General features: G+C 43.6%; 1 protein-coding gene across 1 annotated transcript in view; it reads right to left on the bottom strand.

Annotated features, from left to right (window-relative positions):
- Positions 1-4,210: 4,210 nt before the first annotated feature.
- Positions 4,211-16,185, bottom strand: part of LOC112215161 (cadherin-7-like) — a 98,947-nt gene continuing 86,972 nt past the window's right edge. The window contains exon 12 of the mRNA XM_024374106.2: positions 4,211-5,316. Within this exon, the coding sequence (XP_024229874.1) occupies positions 4,784-5,316 (533 nt within the window). The 3' untranslated portion in view covers positions 4,211-4,783. The remainder of the gene's footprint in view (positions 5,317-16,185) is intronic.

The following is a 16,185-nucleotide window of genomic DNA, read 5'->3' as shown; positions in this document are numbered from 1 at the left end:
CGGGGACACCATGCGTAGGGCTGGTGCCATGTACACCGGCCCGAGGAGATGCATTGGAGACCAGATGCGCTGAGTCGGCTTCATGGCCCCTGGTTCGATGCCCACTCTAGCCTGGCCGATACGAGGTGCTGCAATGTACCGCACCGGGCTATGCACACGCACCGGGGCACCGTGCGCCTCACGGCATAACACGGTGCCTGCCTGGTACCTCTCTCTCCACGGTAAGCACGGGAGTTGGCTCAGGTCTCCTACCTGACTTAGCCACACTCCCCGTGTGCCGCCCCCCAATACATTTTTGGGGCTGCCTCTCGGGCTTCCAACCGCGCCGCCGTGCTGCCTCCTCATACCATCACCTCTTGGCGTTTCGCCACCTCCAGCTCAGCCTTGGGGCGGCGATATTCTCCAGCCTGTGCCCAGGGTCCCTTGCCGTCCAGAATCTCCTCCCATGTCCAGGAGTCCTGCGATCGCTGCTGCTGCTGCTGCTGCTGCTGCTGCTGCTACTGTCCGTTACCACGCTGCTTGGTCCTTTGGTGGTGGGGGGTTCTGTAACGGTCGTCGTCGGTGGAAGAAGGTGAGGACCAATGTGCAGGGTGGTACGTGTTCATGTTTTTAATAAAGTAAACTGAACACTGAATAACAAAACAACAAAGAAACAACCGAAACAGTTCTGTCTGGTGCAGACACACAAAGACTGAAAACAAAAGACAAAACAAAGGAACTAAGGTCAGAACGTGACATACTCTTAATGATCGGCTATGAAAAGCCAACAGACATTTACTCCTGAGGTGCTGACTTGCTGCACCCTCGACAACTACTGTGATTATTATTATTTGACCATGCTGGTCATTTATGAGCATTTGAACATCTTTGCCATGTTCTGCTAAAATCTCCACCCGGCACAGCCAGAAGAGGACTGGCCACCCCTCATAGCCTGGTTTCTTCCTAGGTTTTGGCCTTTCTAGGGATTTTTTCCGAGCCACCTTGCTTCTACACCTGCATTGCTTGCTGTTTGGGGATTTAGGCTGGGTTTCTGTACAGCACTTTGAGATATCAGCTGATGTAAGAAGGGCTATATCAATAGACTTGATTTGATTTTGATTTGAAAAAAAGTTGGCTCAAGTTACGATAACTGTTCCTCTTTCTTCGCATTACAACTCGAGTGGCCAATACGGCACAGTAGTGTCAGTATTAATTAGTACACATGCTTACCTTTGCTCCTCATGGCCCATGGTTCATACTCTTCAGATGTTCTCCCTTTGCTTTTCTTCAAAGTGTTGGAAACTATGTCAATACCTGTAAGGAGAGGGAGCATATTTACCGGCCCAAGTAAAGATGCATAGCAACCTCATTGCATGCTGTTGCATCAGGATGAGTTATAGTACTGTCAGTTGTTTTCATGCACCTTGGCAAGCTGTCGAGGAGGAGCCCGAGATGCTGCCTCTTCTGCATATTGCATCACAAAACTTAATCAAAACAGATGAAACCATGCGGTGAGATATTCATACACAAAAGTACGCAATCCCATGGCACGTGCTTGCTCTCTCTCTCTCAACACACAGACACACGCAAGGCAAGCACATGCAAAGTACACACACACACACCATAGGTAGGGCAAAAATATGTACAGTGAGGCAAAAAAGTATTTAGTCAGCCACCAATTGTGCAAGTTCTCCCACTTAAAAAGATGAGAGGCCTGTAATTTTCATCAAAGGTACATTTCAACTATGACAGACAAAATGAGGAAAAGAAATCCAGAAAATCACATTGTAGGATTTTTTATGAATTTATTTGCAAATTATGGTGGAAAATAAGTATTTGGTCAATAATAAAAGTTTCTCAATACTTTGTTATATACCCATTGTTGGCAATGACAAAGGTCAAACGTTCTCTGTAAGTCTTCACAAGGTTTTCACACACTGTTGCTGGTATTTTGGCCCATTCCTCCATGCAGATCTCCTCTAGAGCAGTGATGTTTTGGGGCTGTTGCTGGGCAACACGGACTTTCAACTCCCTCCAAAGATTTTCTATGGGGTTGAGATCTGGAGACTGGCTAGGCCAGTCCAGGACCTTGAAATGCTTCTTACAAAGCCACTCCTTTGTTGCCCGGGCGGTGTGTTTGGGATCATTGTCATGCTGAAAGACCCAGCCACACAAGAAGACTTTGCAAATAATGAAAAACACTTTATTTAAAGGTTCAAACCAGATGGATATGGATTTTCCATCTCAACCATAACGCTACATCATTATTATTACATCATTATTACATAAAAGTGGACTTGATTGAGCCTAAGGGAAACAGACTTCAAAGGCAAACACCACATTCTAACATCTGTTAAATGCAATGTTAAGAGGAGAAAATGTACACAGATTTCAGAGCTCTCTCAGGAAATTAAAGATCTGTACACCTGACTACTTGACACAAATAGCAATGAACCGCCACATTTAACCATGGCAAGGTGACTGGGAATATGGTTGAATACAAACAGTGTAGTCAGGTAAAGGCAATCAAACAGGTAAAACAAACAGGTAACAAACAGGTAAAATGTCAGTACAGAGACAAAGTGGAGTCGTAATTCAGGAACTAAGACACAAGACATATGTGGCAAAGTCTACAGACAATCACGGATTACAAAGGGAAAACCAGACACATCGTGGACACCGACGTCTTGCTCCCGGACAAGCTAAACACCTTCTTCCCCCACCTTTGAGGGGCAGGCGTCATCGACGCAGCCTGCTCCCAAGGACAGTGGGCTCTCATTCTCCGTGGGTGACGTGAGTAACACATTTAAGCGTGTTAATCCTCTCAAGGCTGCCAGTCCAGACGGCATCCCTAGCTGCATCCTCAGGGCATGCGCACTGACCCACTTGCTGGAGTGTTAATGTACATATTTAATCTCTTCCTATCCCAGCCTGCTGTCACCACTTGCTTCAAAGATGTCCACCATCGTTCCTGTACCCAAGAAAGCAAAGGCAACTGAACTAAATTACTATCACCCCGTAGCACTCACTTCTGTCGTCATGAAGTGCTTTGAGAGGCTAGTTAAGGATCATACCACCTCTACCTTACCTGACACCCTAGATCCACTTCAATTTGCTTACTGCCCAAATAGATCCACAGATTATTACACTGCCCTATGCCATCTGGACAAGAGGAATACCTATGTAAGAATGCTTTTCATTGACTATAGCTCAGCCTTCAACACGATAGAACTCTCCAAGTGAAGGTAGGAAACAACACCTTCACTGATCCTCAACTCAGGGGCCCCACAAGGGTGCGTGCTCAGCCCCATCCTGTATTACCTGTTCACCCATGACTGCGTGGCCACAAACGCCTCCAACTCAATCATCAAGTTTGTGGACGACACAAACATAGTAAGCCTGATTATCAACCATGACGAGGCAGGTTACAGGGAGGAGGTGAGGGCCTTGGCGGAGTGGAGGCAGGAAAATAACATCTCCCTCAACGTCAACAAAATTAAGGAGCTGATCATGAACTTTAGTAAAAAGCAGAGGGACCATGCCCCTATCCACATCGACGGGACCGCAGCGGAGAAGGTGGAAAGCTTCTAGTTCCTCGGCGTACACATCACTGATGATCTGAAATGGTCCACCCACACAAACAGCGTGGTGTTGAAGGCGCAATAGCGCCTCTTCAACCTCAGGAGGCTGAAGAAATTTGACTTGGCCCCTAAGACCATCACCTACTTTTACAAATGCACAATTGAGAGCATCCTGTCGGGCTGTATCACCGCCTGGTACAGCAACTGCACCGCCTGCTACCGCAGGGCTCTCCAGAGGGTGGTGCGGTCTGCCCAACCCATCACCGGGGGCACACTGCCTGCCCTCCTGGACACCTACAGCACCCGTCATCACAGGAAGGCCAAAAAGGTCATCAAGGACATCAACCACCTGTAACAATGGCCTGTTCACCCCGCTATCACAAGGCCATCAGACTGTTAAATAACCAATCCTACCTGGCTGCTGCCCTATATTCAGAGACATGGAATCACTGGTCACTTGAATAATGGAACGCTAATCACTTGAATACTGTTTACATAGTGCTTTACTCATTTCATATGTATATACTGTATTCTATTCTACTGTATTTTAGTCAATGACACTCCAACATTGCTTGTCCTTATTATTTTACTTTTAGATTTGTGTGTATTGTTGTGATTTGTTAGATATTACTGCACTGTTGGAGCTAGGAACACAAGCATTTCTCTACACCCGCATCTGTTAAATATGTGTATGTGACCAATAAAATTTGATTTGATGATTGTTTTTTCTCTGTGAGTCTGACTTAATTTTCTTCATAGTCTCTGTGAAAAACACAGAACAAAAACAAAATATTGACACTCTTCATGACTTTCAAATTAATAGTTGAGTGACTACTCTACCGATTAGCCAGCCGGGACTGTTTTTTTTGTTCTGTTAAACGAAAAGAGCAAGAGAATGCATCAATGCAAGACTGCTGGGTCTGTGCCCATGTCAGGATTGAGAGAACAGGTTTCTCCACATAAATATACTGTAGCCTATCATGTACGCTGGACCTCAGCCCAACTATGAAACCTTTTAATATTTTTGCTCTTCAGTCAACTCACTTTTGAAATGACTTGTCAAAACTTGCCAAGTCACCCCATTTGAAAATCCAAAATCCAACGCACATAAACAAACTCAACCTTTGAAGTCACTTGTATTTTTCCTATCTCACTTTGTTTTCACAGACTCTCACCCCAGACTATCATAACATATTTGTTGTCTAAGTTCAGGAAAGTTTTGGCTATGACAACATGCTGTTGCCATTGCTATTACCGTCGCTGTTGCCATACAGGTCGGCTAGCTTCTTGAAACGTGGCCCCCAGGTGCTGAGATAGTCGTAGTTCTGCTCTGAGTCTGTACTTAGCGACTCCAAGGAACTTAAGGATTCAGCTACCGAGCCACTCCCCTCAAAGGTGTACGTCTGCAAAGAGTCATATGGCGGAGCTGAAGGCTCAACATCTGCATCTTTCAGGTGGTCCCAGATGAACTTTTGGAACACCACATTGTCTGGCAGGGTATTGTGGACAGGCTGCGAGGAGGAGGACGTTGGGTAGGGGAAGAAGGTGTGGGTGTCAGGGATGACGTCTCGCCGGACCTTGGGGTCTCTGATGACGTTGAGGTTGCGGAGGGCTACCATGTCAAAGGCCTCCGTGTCTTCCTCTCCTCCACCTTCATCGTCGTAGAGGACAGTGTTCTCCCTCACGTCCCTCTCCTCCTCCAGAATCAATGGCTCCTTCTTCCTCTGACGCATCGACATGATCATCAGCACCATCACTGAACAACGGAAAAGAGAGAGAGAAAGGAGTTTAGAATACTTGTAATGACCTTTTCTTTAATATAAATATAAAGGCATAGTACATTTAGGTTGATACATCTACATTAAATAATAGCCCATATTTGATGAATGTGAAAATGAAATGTTGAATCATTTCAGATGAATACATCCTTGCATCAATACATTTCTCTCCTCTATCCTCCATTTTGCGCACTACTTCTACGTCCCAAAAACAAAATTTCTGAACTTCCCACCCTAGTCTCATATATTATTGCTGAAAATAACTCTCCGCACCAAAGCAAACTGGCAAATGTCTAATGATCCGTCATCCATCAATGTCGCACTGGTGCCAGTGAAATATCGCTCTGTGGACCCATATTTCTTCCCCTAACTGTGTCTGGATTCCGCGGGCTAGTGTGAAGCCACCAGGAAAGCGAATCCTAACACCGCTTCACACCTTGTAATAGAGAAAATGTAGGGGTGGGGAAGACACAGATGAATGGAGAATCTTCTGACTGTTGTTTGGTGACCACTTTCTGACAGCATGGCTCCCTGCTGCTTTTCTTTGTCTGATCACTTTTCTCTCTTTCTTTCTCTTAGGAAAAAGCATCTCTGTCTGTGTCTTCCTCTTTTTTTCTACATAGAGGCCTATAGTATCCGTAGCCATGGGAATTTGGGGTGCTGCAGCACCGCCTGTTAAAAATAATTAAATATATACCTACATACACACAAATATACCTATACAGTGCCTTCGGAAAGTATTCAGCCTTATTCTAAAATGAAATAGTTTTTTTTCTGCTCATCAATCTACACACAATAAATACCACATAATGACTGAGTAAAAATAAATGTTTGCTACTTCATAAAAAATAAATAACTGAAATATCATATTTAAATAAGTATTCAGACCCTTTACTCAGTACTTTGTTGAAGCACCTTTGGCAGCAATTATATATATATATATATGTATATATATATATATATATATATATATTCCATTTTAGAATAAGGCTGTAACTTAACAAAATACTTTCTGATATCACTGTAGTTCCATTCATTTTTTTCAACTGGTACCGGGGGACCTTCAGACGAGTCTTGTGAGGCCTGTGGGCATCCTAGAGTAGAACAACCAACATGTACATGTACATGTTAGTGGGAGTGTCACCTTTCCATAGAGGCATTATTAGTGTGTAGCCCAAACGGTTTGGTTGCCACAGACAGAAGTTGGCAGATCGGCTGTACCGACTTCAGATAAGTCCCAAGACGCTTGTGGGGGTCGTAGAGCAAAACGGAGAACACCATTGTGTTCGTGAGATTCTCATCTTTCCATTTCAACAGTTCGGAGGCTACAGATGATTTTGTGAGTTTTTTTTAGGAAGGAAAGGAAATCTGCCTATTTATATAATGACCATGAAGCCTTCTTCTGCTGTGACTGTGCACCTTCCCATTTACACACACACACACACACACACACACACACACACACACACACACACACACACACACACACACACACACACACACACACACACACACACACACACACACACACACACACACACCAAACCCCTCCCTCTGCCACTTACAAGAACAAAGATTACATTTAACTTCTTCCTCTCTAACAACAAGCGGTTTCAACTCGCTATTTGCATTTGAGGTTTGATCCAACAGAAACAGTTTTATGGACACCGAAACACATTGAGACATTGTTTTACTGTAATAGACAATAATTGAACCTCAAACTGCACAAAGAGCAGATATTACTAAAACAGGAGTATCAATGAATTTTGATTCTGGAAAATGTATGCTCAGTTTCTGTCACACGCGGTTAGCGCTAGCAGCATTTTAGTCACAGACTGTCAAACCAGCTGTCTAGTTTGTTTTATAAATATACAATGAGCATAAATAAAATATATTAGTCAATGGCAACTTAAATAAGGTAGGCCTCTTAATTTATTTAAGTGCCCTAAATTCTTATTTACAATGACAGCCTACCAGGGAACAATGGGTTAACTGCCTTGTTCAGGGGCAGAACAACAGATTTTTACCTTGTCAGCTCGGGAATTTGATCCAGCGTTGGTTACTGGCCCAACGCTCTATGCACTAGGCTACATCTGAACAAAGTTTACTTTCTATTTATCGTATTTATAAATATTTTTTAAAAACGCATTAGAAAAAAAGGATCATTATTGAACTACATCTTCAAATATAAGGAACTGGAACACAAAAGTCTGAAATTAGGTAGCAATTAACATGGTAGGGTAAAAACACAGCAAACAGAGGACATAGAAGGTACAGTTGTAATGAAAACACAGGGGGGAAAAGGTGTATATTCACACGCAGCGCACAGCAGGTGTTTATTTCATCATACACAGGTAGGCAAACAAGTAGGTGAATTGAAACTAGGACTGAAGGCTATAACTGGTTCTCACAAACGAGCTAGGAAAAGGCTGAGTCAAAACAAACAATACCTCAAAGGCACAAACAGAATGAACTGAACTAAATAAGGATTTAATGAGACCAGGTGAGTAACTAACACAGGTGAAATCAATGATCAAAAATGAAGACAGAGCTACGTTCAAGAACAGAATACAAAGAAACAGGGCTATGTTCAAGAACACAATGAAACAGAACACAAGGCTGACTAAGAAAATAAATACAGAACCTTACAACAGAATTACAAAGCAAAAAAACACTTTTTTAGACATTTTAGCCAACGTGTTAAAAATACGAAGCTGAAATACCTCATTTACATAAATATTCAGACCCTTTGTTATGAGACTTGACATTTAGCTCAGGTGCATCCTGTTTCCATTGATCATCTTTGAGATGTTTCTAGAACTTGATTGGAGTCCACCAGTGGTCAATTCAATTGATTGGAAATTATTTGCAAAGGCACACACATGTCTATATAAGGTTTCATAGGTGACAGTGCATGTCAGAACAAAAACCAAGCCATTAAGTTGAAAATAATTGTCCATAGTGTTCTGAGACAGGATTGTGTCGAGGCACTGATGTGGGGAAGGTTACTGTCACGACTTCCGCCGAAGTCATTCCCTTTCCTTGTTCGGGCGGCGTTCGGCAGTCGACGTCACCGGCTTTCTAGCCACCGCTGATCCACTTTTCTCTGTTCCTCATGTTGTGTTTGTGAGTGATTGTTTATTGTAATTCAGTCCGTCTGTGGGCTCGTAATGTTACTTTGTATATTTGTCTTTTTGAGTAAAGAACGTTGATTACTCTATTCTGCTGTCCTACATGACTCTAGTTTGAACTTCCCCATGACTCTCTACACCAGCTACACAAAGGACCCTTACAGTTACCGAAAAATGTCTGCAGCATTGAAGGTCTCAAAGAACACAGTGGCCTCCATCATTCTTAAATGGATGTTTGGAACTACCAAAGTGGCCACTCGGCCAAACTGAGCAATAGGGGAGAAGGGCCTTGGTCAGTGAGGTGACCAAGAACCTGATGGTCACTCTGACAGAGCTACAGAGTTTCTCTGTGGAGATTGGAGAACCTTCCAGAAGGACAACCATCTCTGCATCACTCCACTAATCAGGCCTTTATGGTAGAGTGGCCAGATGGAAGCCACTCCTCAGTAAAAGGGACATGACAGCCCACTTGTAGTCTGCCAAAAGGTACCTAATGGAATCTCAGACCATGAGAAACAAGATTCTCTGCTCTGGTGAAACCAACATTAAACTCTTCGGCCTAAATGCCAACTGTCACGTCTGGAGGAAACCTGGCACCATCCCCGCGGTGAAGCATGGTGATGGCAGCATCATGCTATGGAGATGTTTGTCAGCTGCAGGGACTGGGATACTACTCAGGAATGAGGGAAAGATTAATGTAGAAAAGTACAGACAGAAAATTGATGAAAACATGCTCCAAAAGCTCAGGACCTCAGACTAGGGCAAAGGTTCACCTTCCAACAGGACAACGACCCAAATCACACAGCCAAGACAACGCAGGAGCGGCTTCGGGTCAAGTCTCTTAATTTTCTTGAGTGGCCCAGCCAGTATTTCGATGTCTGGATGAGAAGCGTGCCCAAAGTAAACTGCCTGTTACTCAGGCCCAGAAGCTAGGATATGCATATAATTTGTAGATTTGGATAGAAACTGTTAAATGATGTCTATGTCTAACAGAACTGATATGGCAGGTGAAAACCTGAGGAAAATCCATTCAGGAAGTTGTTTTTTTGTTGGTTTTGTAGTTTTGTATTCAATGCCATTACAGTATCCATTGACTTAGGACTCAATTTACAGTTCCTATACCTTCCACTAGATGTCAACAGTCTTTAGAAATTGTTTTCAGGCTTGTATTCTTATAAATGAGGGAGTAAGACCAGTCTGAATGAGTGGAATGAGAGCTTTTTCATGTGCAATCCCGAGAGAGTGCATTTCTTGTTTATCTCTTATATTGACAACGTTATTGTCCGGTTGAAATATTATAGATCATTTAGGCTAAAAACAACCTGAGGATTGAATTTAAACATCATTTGACATGTTTCTATGAACTTTACGGATACAATTTAGATTTTTTTGTCTGCCTGTTTTGACTGTGTTTCAGCCTGTGGATTACTGAAGAAAATGCGAACATAACTGAGGTTTTTGGATATAAAGAGACTTTTTATCGAACAAAAGGATAATTTATTGAGTAAATTAATGTCTTCTGATTGCCACCATATAAAGAAGGTGGCAGGGTAGCCTAGTGGTTAGAGCGTTGGACTAGTAACCGGAACAATGTGTACATTATTACAAATGGTTGCAGCTAATGAAGAAATTGCAGAATCTTCTGAACTGGAGAAAGTGAAGAATTTGATGAAAATTCTGAAAATGAATACAAGAAATGTGAAAACTGAACTATTAACTGTGAAAATGTCAACCATTGGCCAAGTACCAGAATACAAAAGAGGATTTAGATTCTTATTTAGAGCGTTTGGAGCGTTGGCTGGCTGCAAATGAAATCAAAAATGAAAAGAAACCAGGCGTATTTCTCAGTGTTTTGGGTCCAACTGAGTATGGATTGCTGAAAGGTCTCATTGAACCAGTAAAAGCAGTGGAGTTGACCTATGCAGAACTGACTGAAACTCTCAAGGCCACTCTAGCTGGTGGGAAGGTTTTCAGTAAACTGGACCTGTCATTCGCTTATGAGCAACTGAAGCTGGATGCGGAGTCAGAACAGTATCTAACCATCAATACACACAATGTGTTTAGATTCTATCTCTTGGCCTATGGAATCTCGACAGCTTCAGCGTTATTCTAACACACAATGGATCAGGTCTTGGATGGCATAGACAATGTTGTGTGCTTTGTGGATGACATCCTCATGTCAGAACCAACCATTGAAGAGCACCTGGTGGCTTACATGCTGCTGAATGTCCTGTTCCAGTCCAGTCCACCACAGATAACTGCGGGCGAGGGTTTTAATTTGAGTGATCCTTGGATGTACCTCATGCAGATCAGATAAGTCTTCTCTTGAATTTGTGAGGCACCACCACCCTTGATCCCCACAGAACACATCCTTGATCAGTAGACAGCTGGTCTTTATTTTCTATGCATGGGTGAAGGTTATCATCGTTTACGAAGGTTGGCCAGCCGGCCAATGTTAAATACAAAACTTTTGAAAGCACAGGGTCTTTCCTCGTTTCCTCCGCTATGTCTGAAGCAGATATGGGCAGTCCGTCGATGAGAGAGATCTGCAATACTACTCTATCATCTTCACTGTCGGTGTCATTTTTGCATGGTAAGCTTGATAGTGCATCGGCATTTGAGCGATCACTGGATCGCCTGTACTCAATCTCATAGTCGTGGGCTAGCAATATCAGAGCCCAAAGTGCAGCCAGGGTTGGTATGGCTGATATTGATCCAAGGATGGACAACAGAGGCTCATGATCTGTCAGCAGTTGGAACTTCCTTCCATTGAGGTATTTGTGAAACTTCTTCACTCGAATATTATTCTCAGGGCTTCCTTCTCAATTTGAGTATAATTTCTCTCACTTGGTGACAGAGTCCATGATGCAAATGCGATAGGGTGTTCTTCACCTGATGGTAGAACATGTGAGATGACGGGCTCCTACTCCATATGGAGATGCATCACACGCAAGTCTCAGCTTCATCTCTGTGTCGTAGTAGGCAAGCCACTTGCTCTTTAGCAGACACTGTTTGCTTATTCACATTGTGGAGACCAATTACACTTTGTATCAGCCTGCACCTGTTGATGAAGCGGATGCAACAATGTGGACAAATTTGTCACAAACTTTCCTTAATAGTTCAGGAGCGGCGCAAAGCCCCAAAAATTACCTCAGCTCTGGGACACTACTCACACTGTGAAGCTGTTTGCAACAAGCCTGCTACTACAAATCTTCATCCATGGTCCTGGGCTGCTACACCATGTGAACGCATGCATGTGGATTACGTCGAGATTGACAAGCAACATTTCCTTGTTGTTGACCATATACATTCCAAGTGGATGGAAGCGTTCCCTACTCAACTGACCACAGCTGAGAAGACCATGAATATTCTCAGACACCTGTTTGAATCCTTTGGACTAGTCAAAGAGCTTGTCTTTGTTACGGTTTTCTTGCGGTGAAAGAGAGTCGGACCAAAATGCAGCGTGGTATTTTTGATACATGTTTAATGACGACGAAAAAACTAACAATACAAAAACAACAAACGTAACGTGAAAACCTATACAGCCTATCTGGTGCGAGAGACAAGAACAATAATATTACACTTTTTGCCTCATTTCTACCAGCGTGTCACATGCGCAACCAGAGGGGAAAGAAGTTCTAGACGACCTTCAGTCCACACACAGAGACACATACAAAGTTATCCCTCACCCTCCATTTGGCAAATCTGACCATAATTCTGTCCTCCTGATTCCTGCTTACAAGCAAAAAGTAAAGCAGGAAGTACCAGTGACTCGCTCAATACTGAAGTGGTCAAATGACACATATTCTACAGGACTGTTTTTCTAGCACAGACTGGAAAATGTTCCGGGATTCATCTAATGGCATTGAAAAGTTAACCACCTCAGTCACTGCTTCACCAATAAGTGCATCGATGACGTCCCCCCCACAGTGACCATGTGTACGTATCAAAGGTTAGAGCTGCCGCTTTCAAGGAGCAGGAGACTAATCTGGACGCATATAAGAAGTCCCGCTATGCCCTCAGACGAACCATCAAACGAGCAAAGTGTCAATATAGGACTAAGATTGAATACTACTACAGCTCTGACGCTCGTCGGACTACAACGGGAAACCCAGCTGCAAGCTGCCCAGTGACACAAGCCTACCAGACACGCTAAATGCCTTTTATGCTCGCTTCGAGACAAGCAACACTGAAGCACGCATGAGAGCGGCAGCTGTTCTGGACGGCTGTGTTATCACGCTCTCCGTAGCCGATATGAGCAAGACCTTTAAACAGGTCAACATTCCCAAGGCCAGGGGCAAGACAGATTACCAGGACATGTACTCAGAGCATGCGTGGACCACCTGGCATGTGTCTTCACTGTAATTTTCAACCACTCCCTGACCGAGTCTGTAATACCCACATTTCAAGCAGACCACCATAATCTGTGGGCCCAAGAAAGTGAAGGTAACCTGCCTAAATGACTACCACCCCGTAGCACTCACATCGGTAGCCATGAAGTGCTTTGAAAGGCTGGTCATGGCTCACAAAACCATCATCCTGGAAACACTAGACCCACGCCAATTCGCACACCGCCCCAACAGATCCACAGATGGCGTATTCTCAATCGCACTCTACAATGCCCTATATCACCAGGACAAAAATAACACCTATGTGAGAATCCTGGACTTCCTGAAGTGCTGCCCCCGGGTGGTAAGGGCAGGCAACAACACATCTGCCACGCTGACCCTCAACACGGGGGCCCCTCAGGGGTGCATGCTTAGTCTCCTCCTGTACTCCCTGTTCACCCACGACTGCGTGGCCAAGCACGACTCCAACACCATCATTACGTTTGCTGATGACACAACCCGTGGTAGGCCAGATCACCGACAATGATGAGACAGCCTATAGGGAGGAGGTCTGAGTACGTGGTAGTGTGGTGCCAGGACAACAACCTCTCCCTCAACGTGAGCAAGAGAAAGGAGATGATCGTGGACTACAGGAAAAGGAGGGCCGGACACACTTCATTCACATCGACAGGGCTGTAGTGGAGCGGGTCGAGAGTTTCAAGTTCAAACTATCATGGTCCAAACACACAAAGAAAGTCATGAAGAGGGCAGGACAATGCCTTTACCTCTGCAAGAGACTGAAAAGACTTGGTGTGGATCTCCAGTTCTTCAAAATGTTCTACAGCATCCCGACTGGTTGCATCCCCGCCTGGTATGGCAACTGCTCGGCATCCGACCGTCAGGTGATACAGAGGGTAGTGCGTACAGCCCAGTACATAACTGGGGCCAAGTTTCCTGCCATCCAGGACCTATATACTTGGCGGTGTCAGAGGAGGTCCAAAAAATTGTTCTGAAGTTATCGGCAGTCATAGTCAGACAGCCTGAACATCTTGATTCTATGTTTAATTGAGATCTTTTGTGAATAAAGCATTTAATGATCACTTTGACTGCTCTATGTATGATCTGGATCACTAGTAGATGTGCAAATGTTTTTAAGAGCCACATTACTAATGAAGGCTCTGGGAAACACCTCATATACTAACGATACATCGTAAGAAGGTTCTAACGATAATCATAACGCTACGAAGGCTTTTGGAAAACAAGTCCCTGTTCTACTCTAGTATGGCTGGAGGGACACCTGAGCTGACAGCACCTGAGGACGCAGAAACAGCAACACCCCTGGACTCTCTCCCCTGGACTCTCTCCTCTGGGCTCTCCTCTCAGTCAAAACAATGCAATCACGCCCCCAATTGCAGTGCCGCAGATTCAAACATGCGTTGATGGAGACGCCAGATCTGGGAGCAAGGACAGAGAGGAGAGAGAAAAGGGTTGTGCACAGAGTATTAATGCAAGAGGGGGAGGCGGGGAGGGGTGGAGGAGGACCCTTGCTCCCTTCGGCCTCAACGTAGACTTTGATCTGAAGCCATTCTTGTGATTATTGTGACTTTGTAATTGTATGTAGTCTAAATTGAATCTATGATTGTATGCTATCCATTTGGTTTTGTATGTTCTTTGTATGTCATTTTAATATTTGAGAATTAACCAATGATATTAGGACATACTTGGCCATGATTACAGACACCTGTGTGTGTCTTTCGACACTATATAAACGAGTCACCCTGCAGTGTTTGTGATTATACCCTGATGACGACAGCTTGCCTGTCGAAACGTTGGACATTATATTTTTGCATCTGAGCTCTTAGTGTGTGGCTCTCCTCTATTTTCAAGTTTTCCACTCTGCTAGCCAGCATCTCGCCTAAATAGGTGTGCATTTCTTTTTCCTCTAGGGGTGGAGGAGGGTCACGCAGGGAGAAGGGGTAGGGGAGAGCAGAGAAGAAGAAGTGGAGGAGAGAGAGAATGGAGTGTAAGGATATAAAGTTAAGCCGCACAGACTGATGAAGGCAGATGAGGACTCATCCACCCACGGAGCAGCTCATGTACACGCACACAAATACACACATACGCACAACAGACATGGGCTTGGACTGGAAGCCATAAGTTCTAAGTCTCTAAGCCTCATAACTTCTAATTGCTTTTCATTAGCAATGCTGGGTTCAGAACTCCACCACTACCTCTTTCCCCTGTTGCTCTTTTCATCTTCTCATTTATTACAAAAAGTATTCTCATTTGCAATAAAAAGGTTTACTTTTGCAAACTAAAATGTGAGTGTTGGCTGGCGCTATTGTATATCCCATTAAAACTTTGTAGAGCTAGGCCCCTTTCTTCTCCTTTTCTGTCTGAATGACGTGCCCAATGTAAACTGCCTGTAGCTCAGGCCCCGAAGCCAGGATATGCATATAATTGGTACCATTGGAAAGAAAACACCTTGAACTTTGTAGAAATGTTAAAATAACGTAATATATATGGTAGGAGGAAATCCAAAGAAAAACCAACCAGCCAGAGACCATCCTCTTAGAAATGCAAGCGAAAGGTCACATTGTAAAATAGCTCCCTGGATTCCTATGGCTTCCACAGGGTGTCAGCAGTCCATGTTCAAGGTTTCAGGCTTGTAACTTCAAAAACAAATAAGAAATAACAGTTTTTGTATGAGGACACAGTCTTAGAAATCCGTGTTTTTGCGCTCCATGTTGAAGTTGTGCACCTGCTAAAATCGGTTTCCTATTGAACATACTTCTTTCCAAAATAAATATTATAGTTTGACTACATTTTAGGGTGTCTGAGGAGTAAATAGAACATATTTTGACTTGTTGAAACAAAGTTTAGGGGTAGATTTTCGGATTCCTTTCTCTGCAGTGGATTACTCAAATCGATGGCGCCAACTAAACTGAGGTTTTGGGATATAAAAAATGTTTTTCTTCCAAAACGACATGTTATAGCTTCGACCCGACCCTTTGGATGACAAATCAGATGAAGATTTTAAAAAAGTAAGTGAATATTTCATCTTTATATGTAACCTGTGCCAGTGGAAAAATATTTTGATGTGGGGCGCCGTCCTCAAATAATTGCATGGCATGCCTTCACTGTAATAGCTCATGTAAATCGGACAGTGCAGTTAGATTAACAAGAATTTAAGCTATCAGATGATATTAGACACTTATATATACCTAAATGTTTAAAACCCATAATAACTAATAGAATTTATTCGAATTATGCTCCCTCCAGTTTCACCGGAAGTTGTTCCGCTAGCGGGACACCGATCCTTTTAAGACTCCATCTCAATGTTCAATTAAGTTTACCAGCGCATTAAACTATTCTTCTGACTGTGCTG

Source organism: Oncorhynchus tshawytscha, linkage group LG16 (assembly GCF_018296145.1).
Source record: "Oncorhynchus tshawytscha isolate Ot180627B linkage group LG16, Otsh_v2.0, whole genome shotgun sequence".
NCBI lineage: Eukaryota > Metazoa > Chordata > Actinopteri > Salmoniformes > Salmonidae > Oncorhynchus > Oncorhynchus tshawytscha.
Note: the sequence above shows the minus strand (reverse complement) of the source record. Positions and strands in the feature narration are given on the sequence as shown.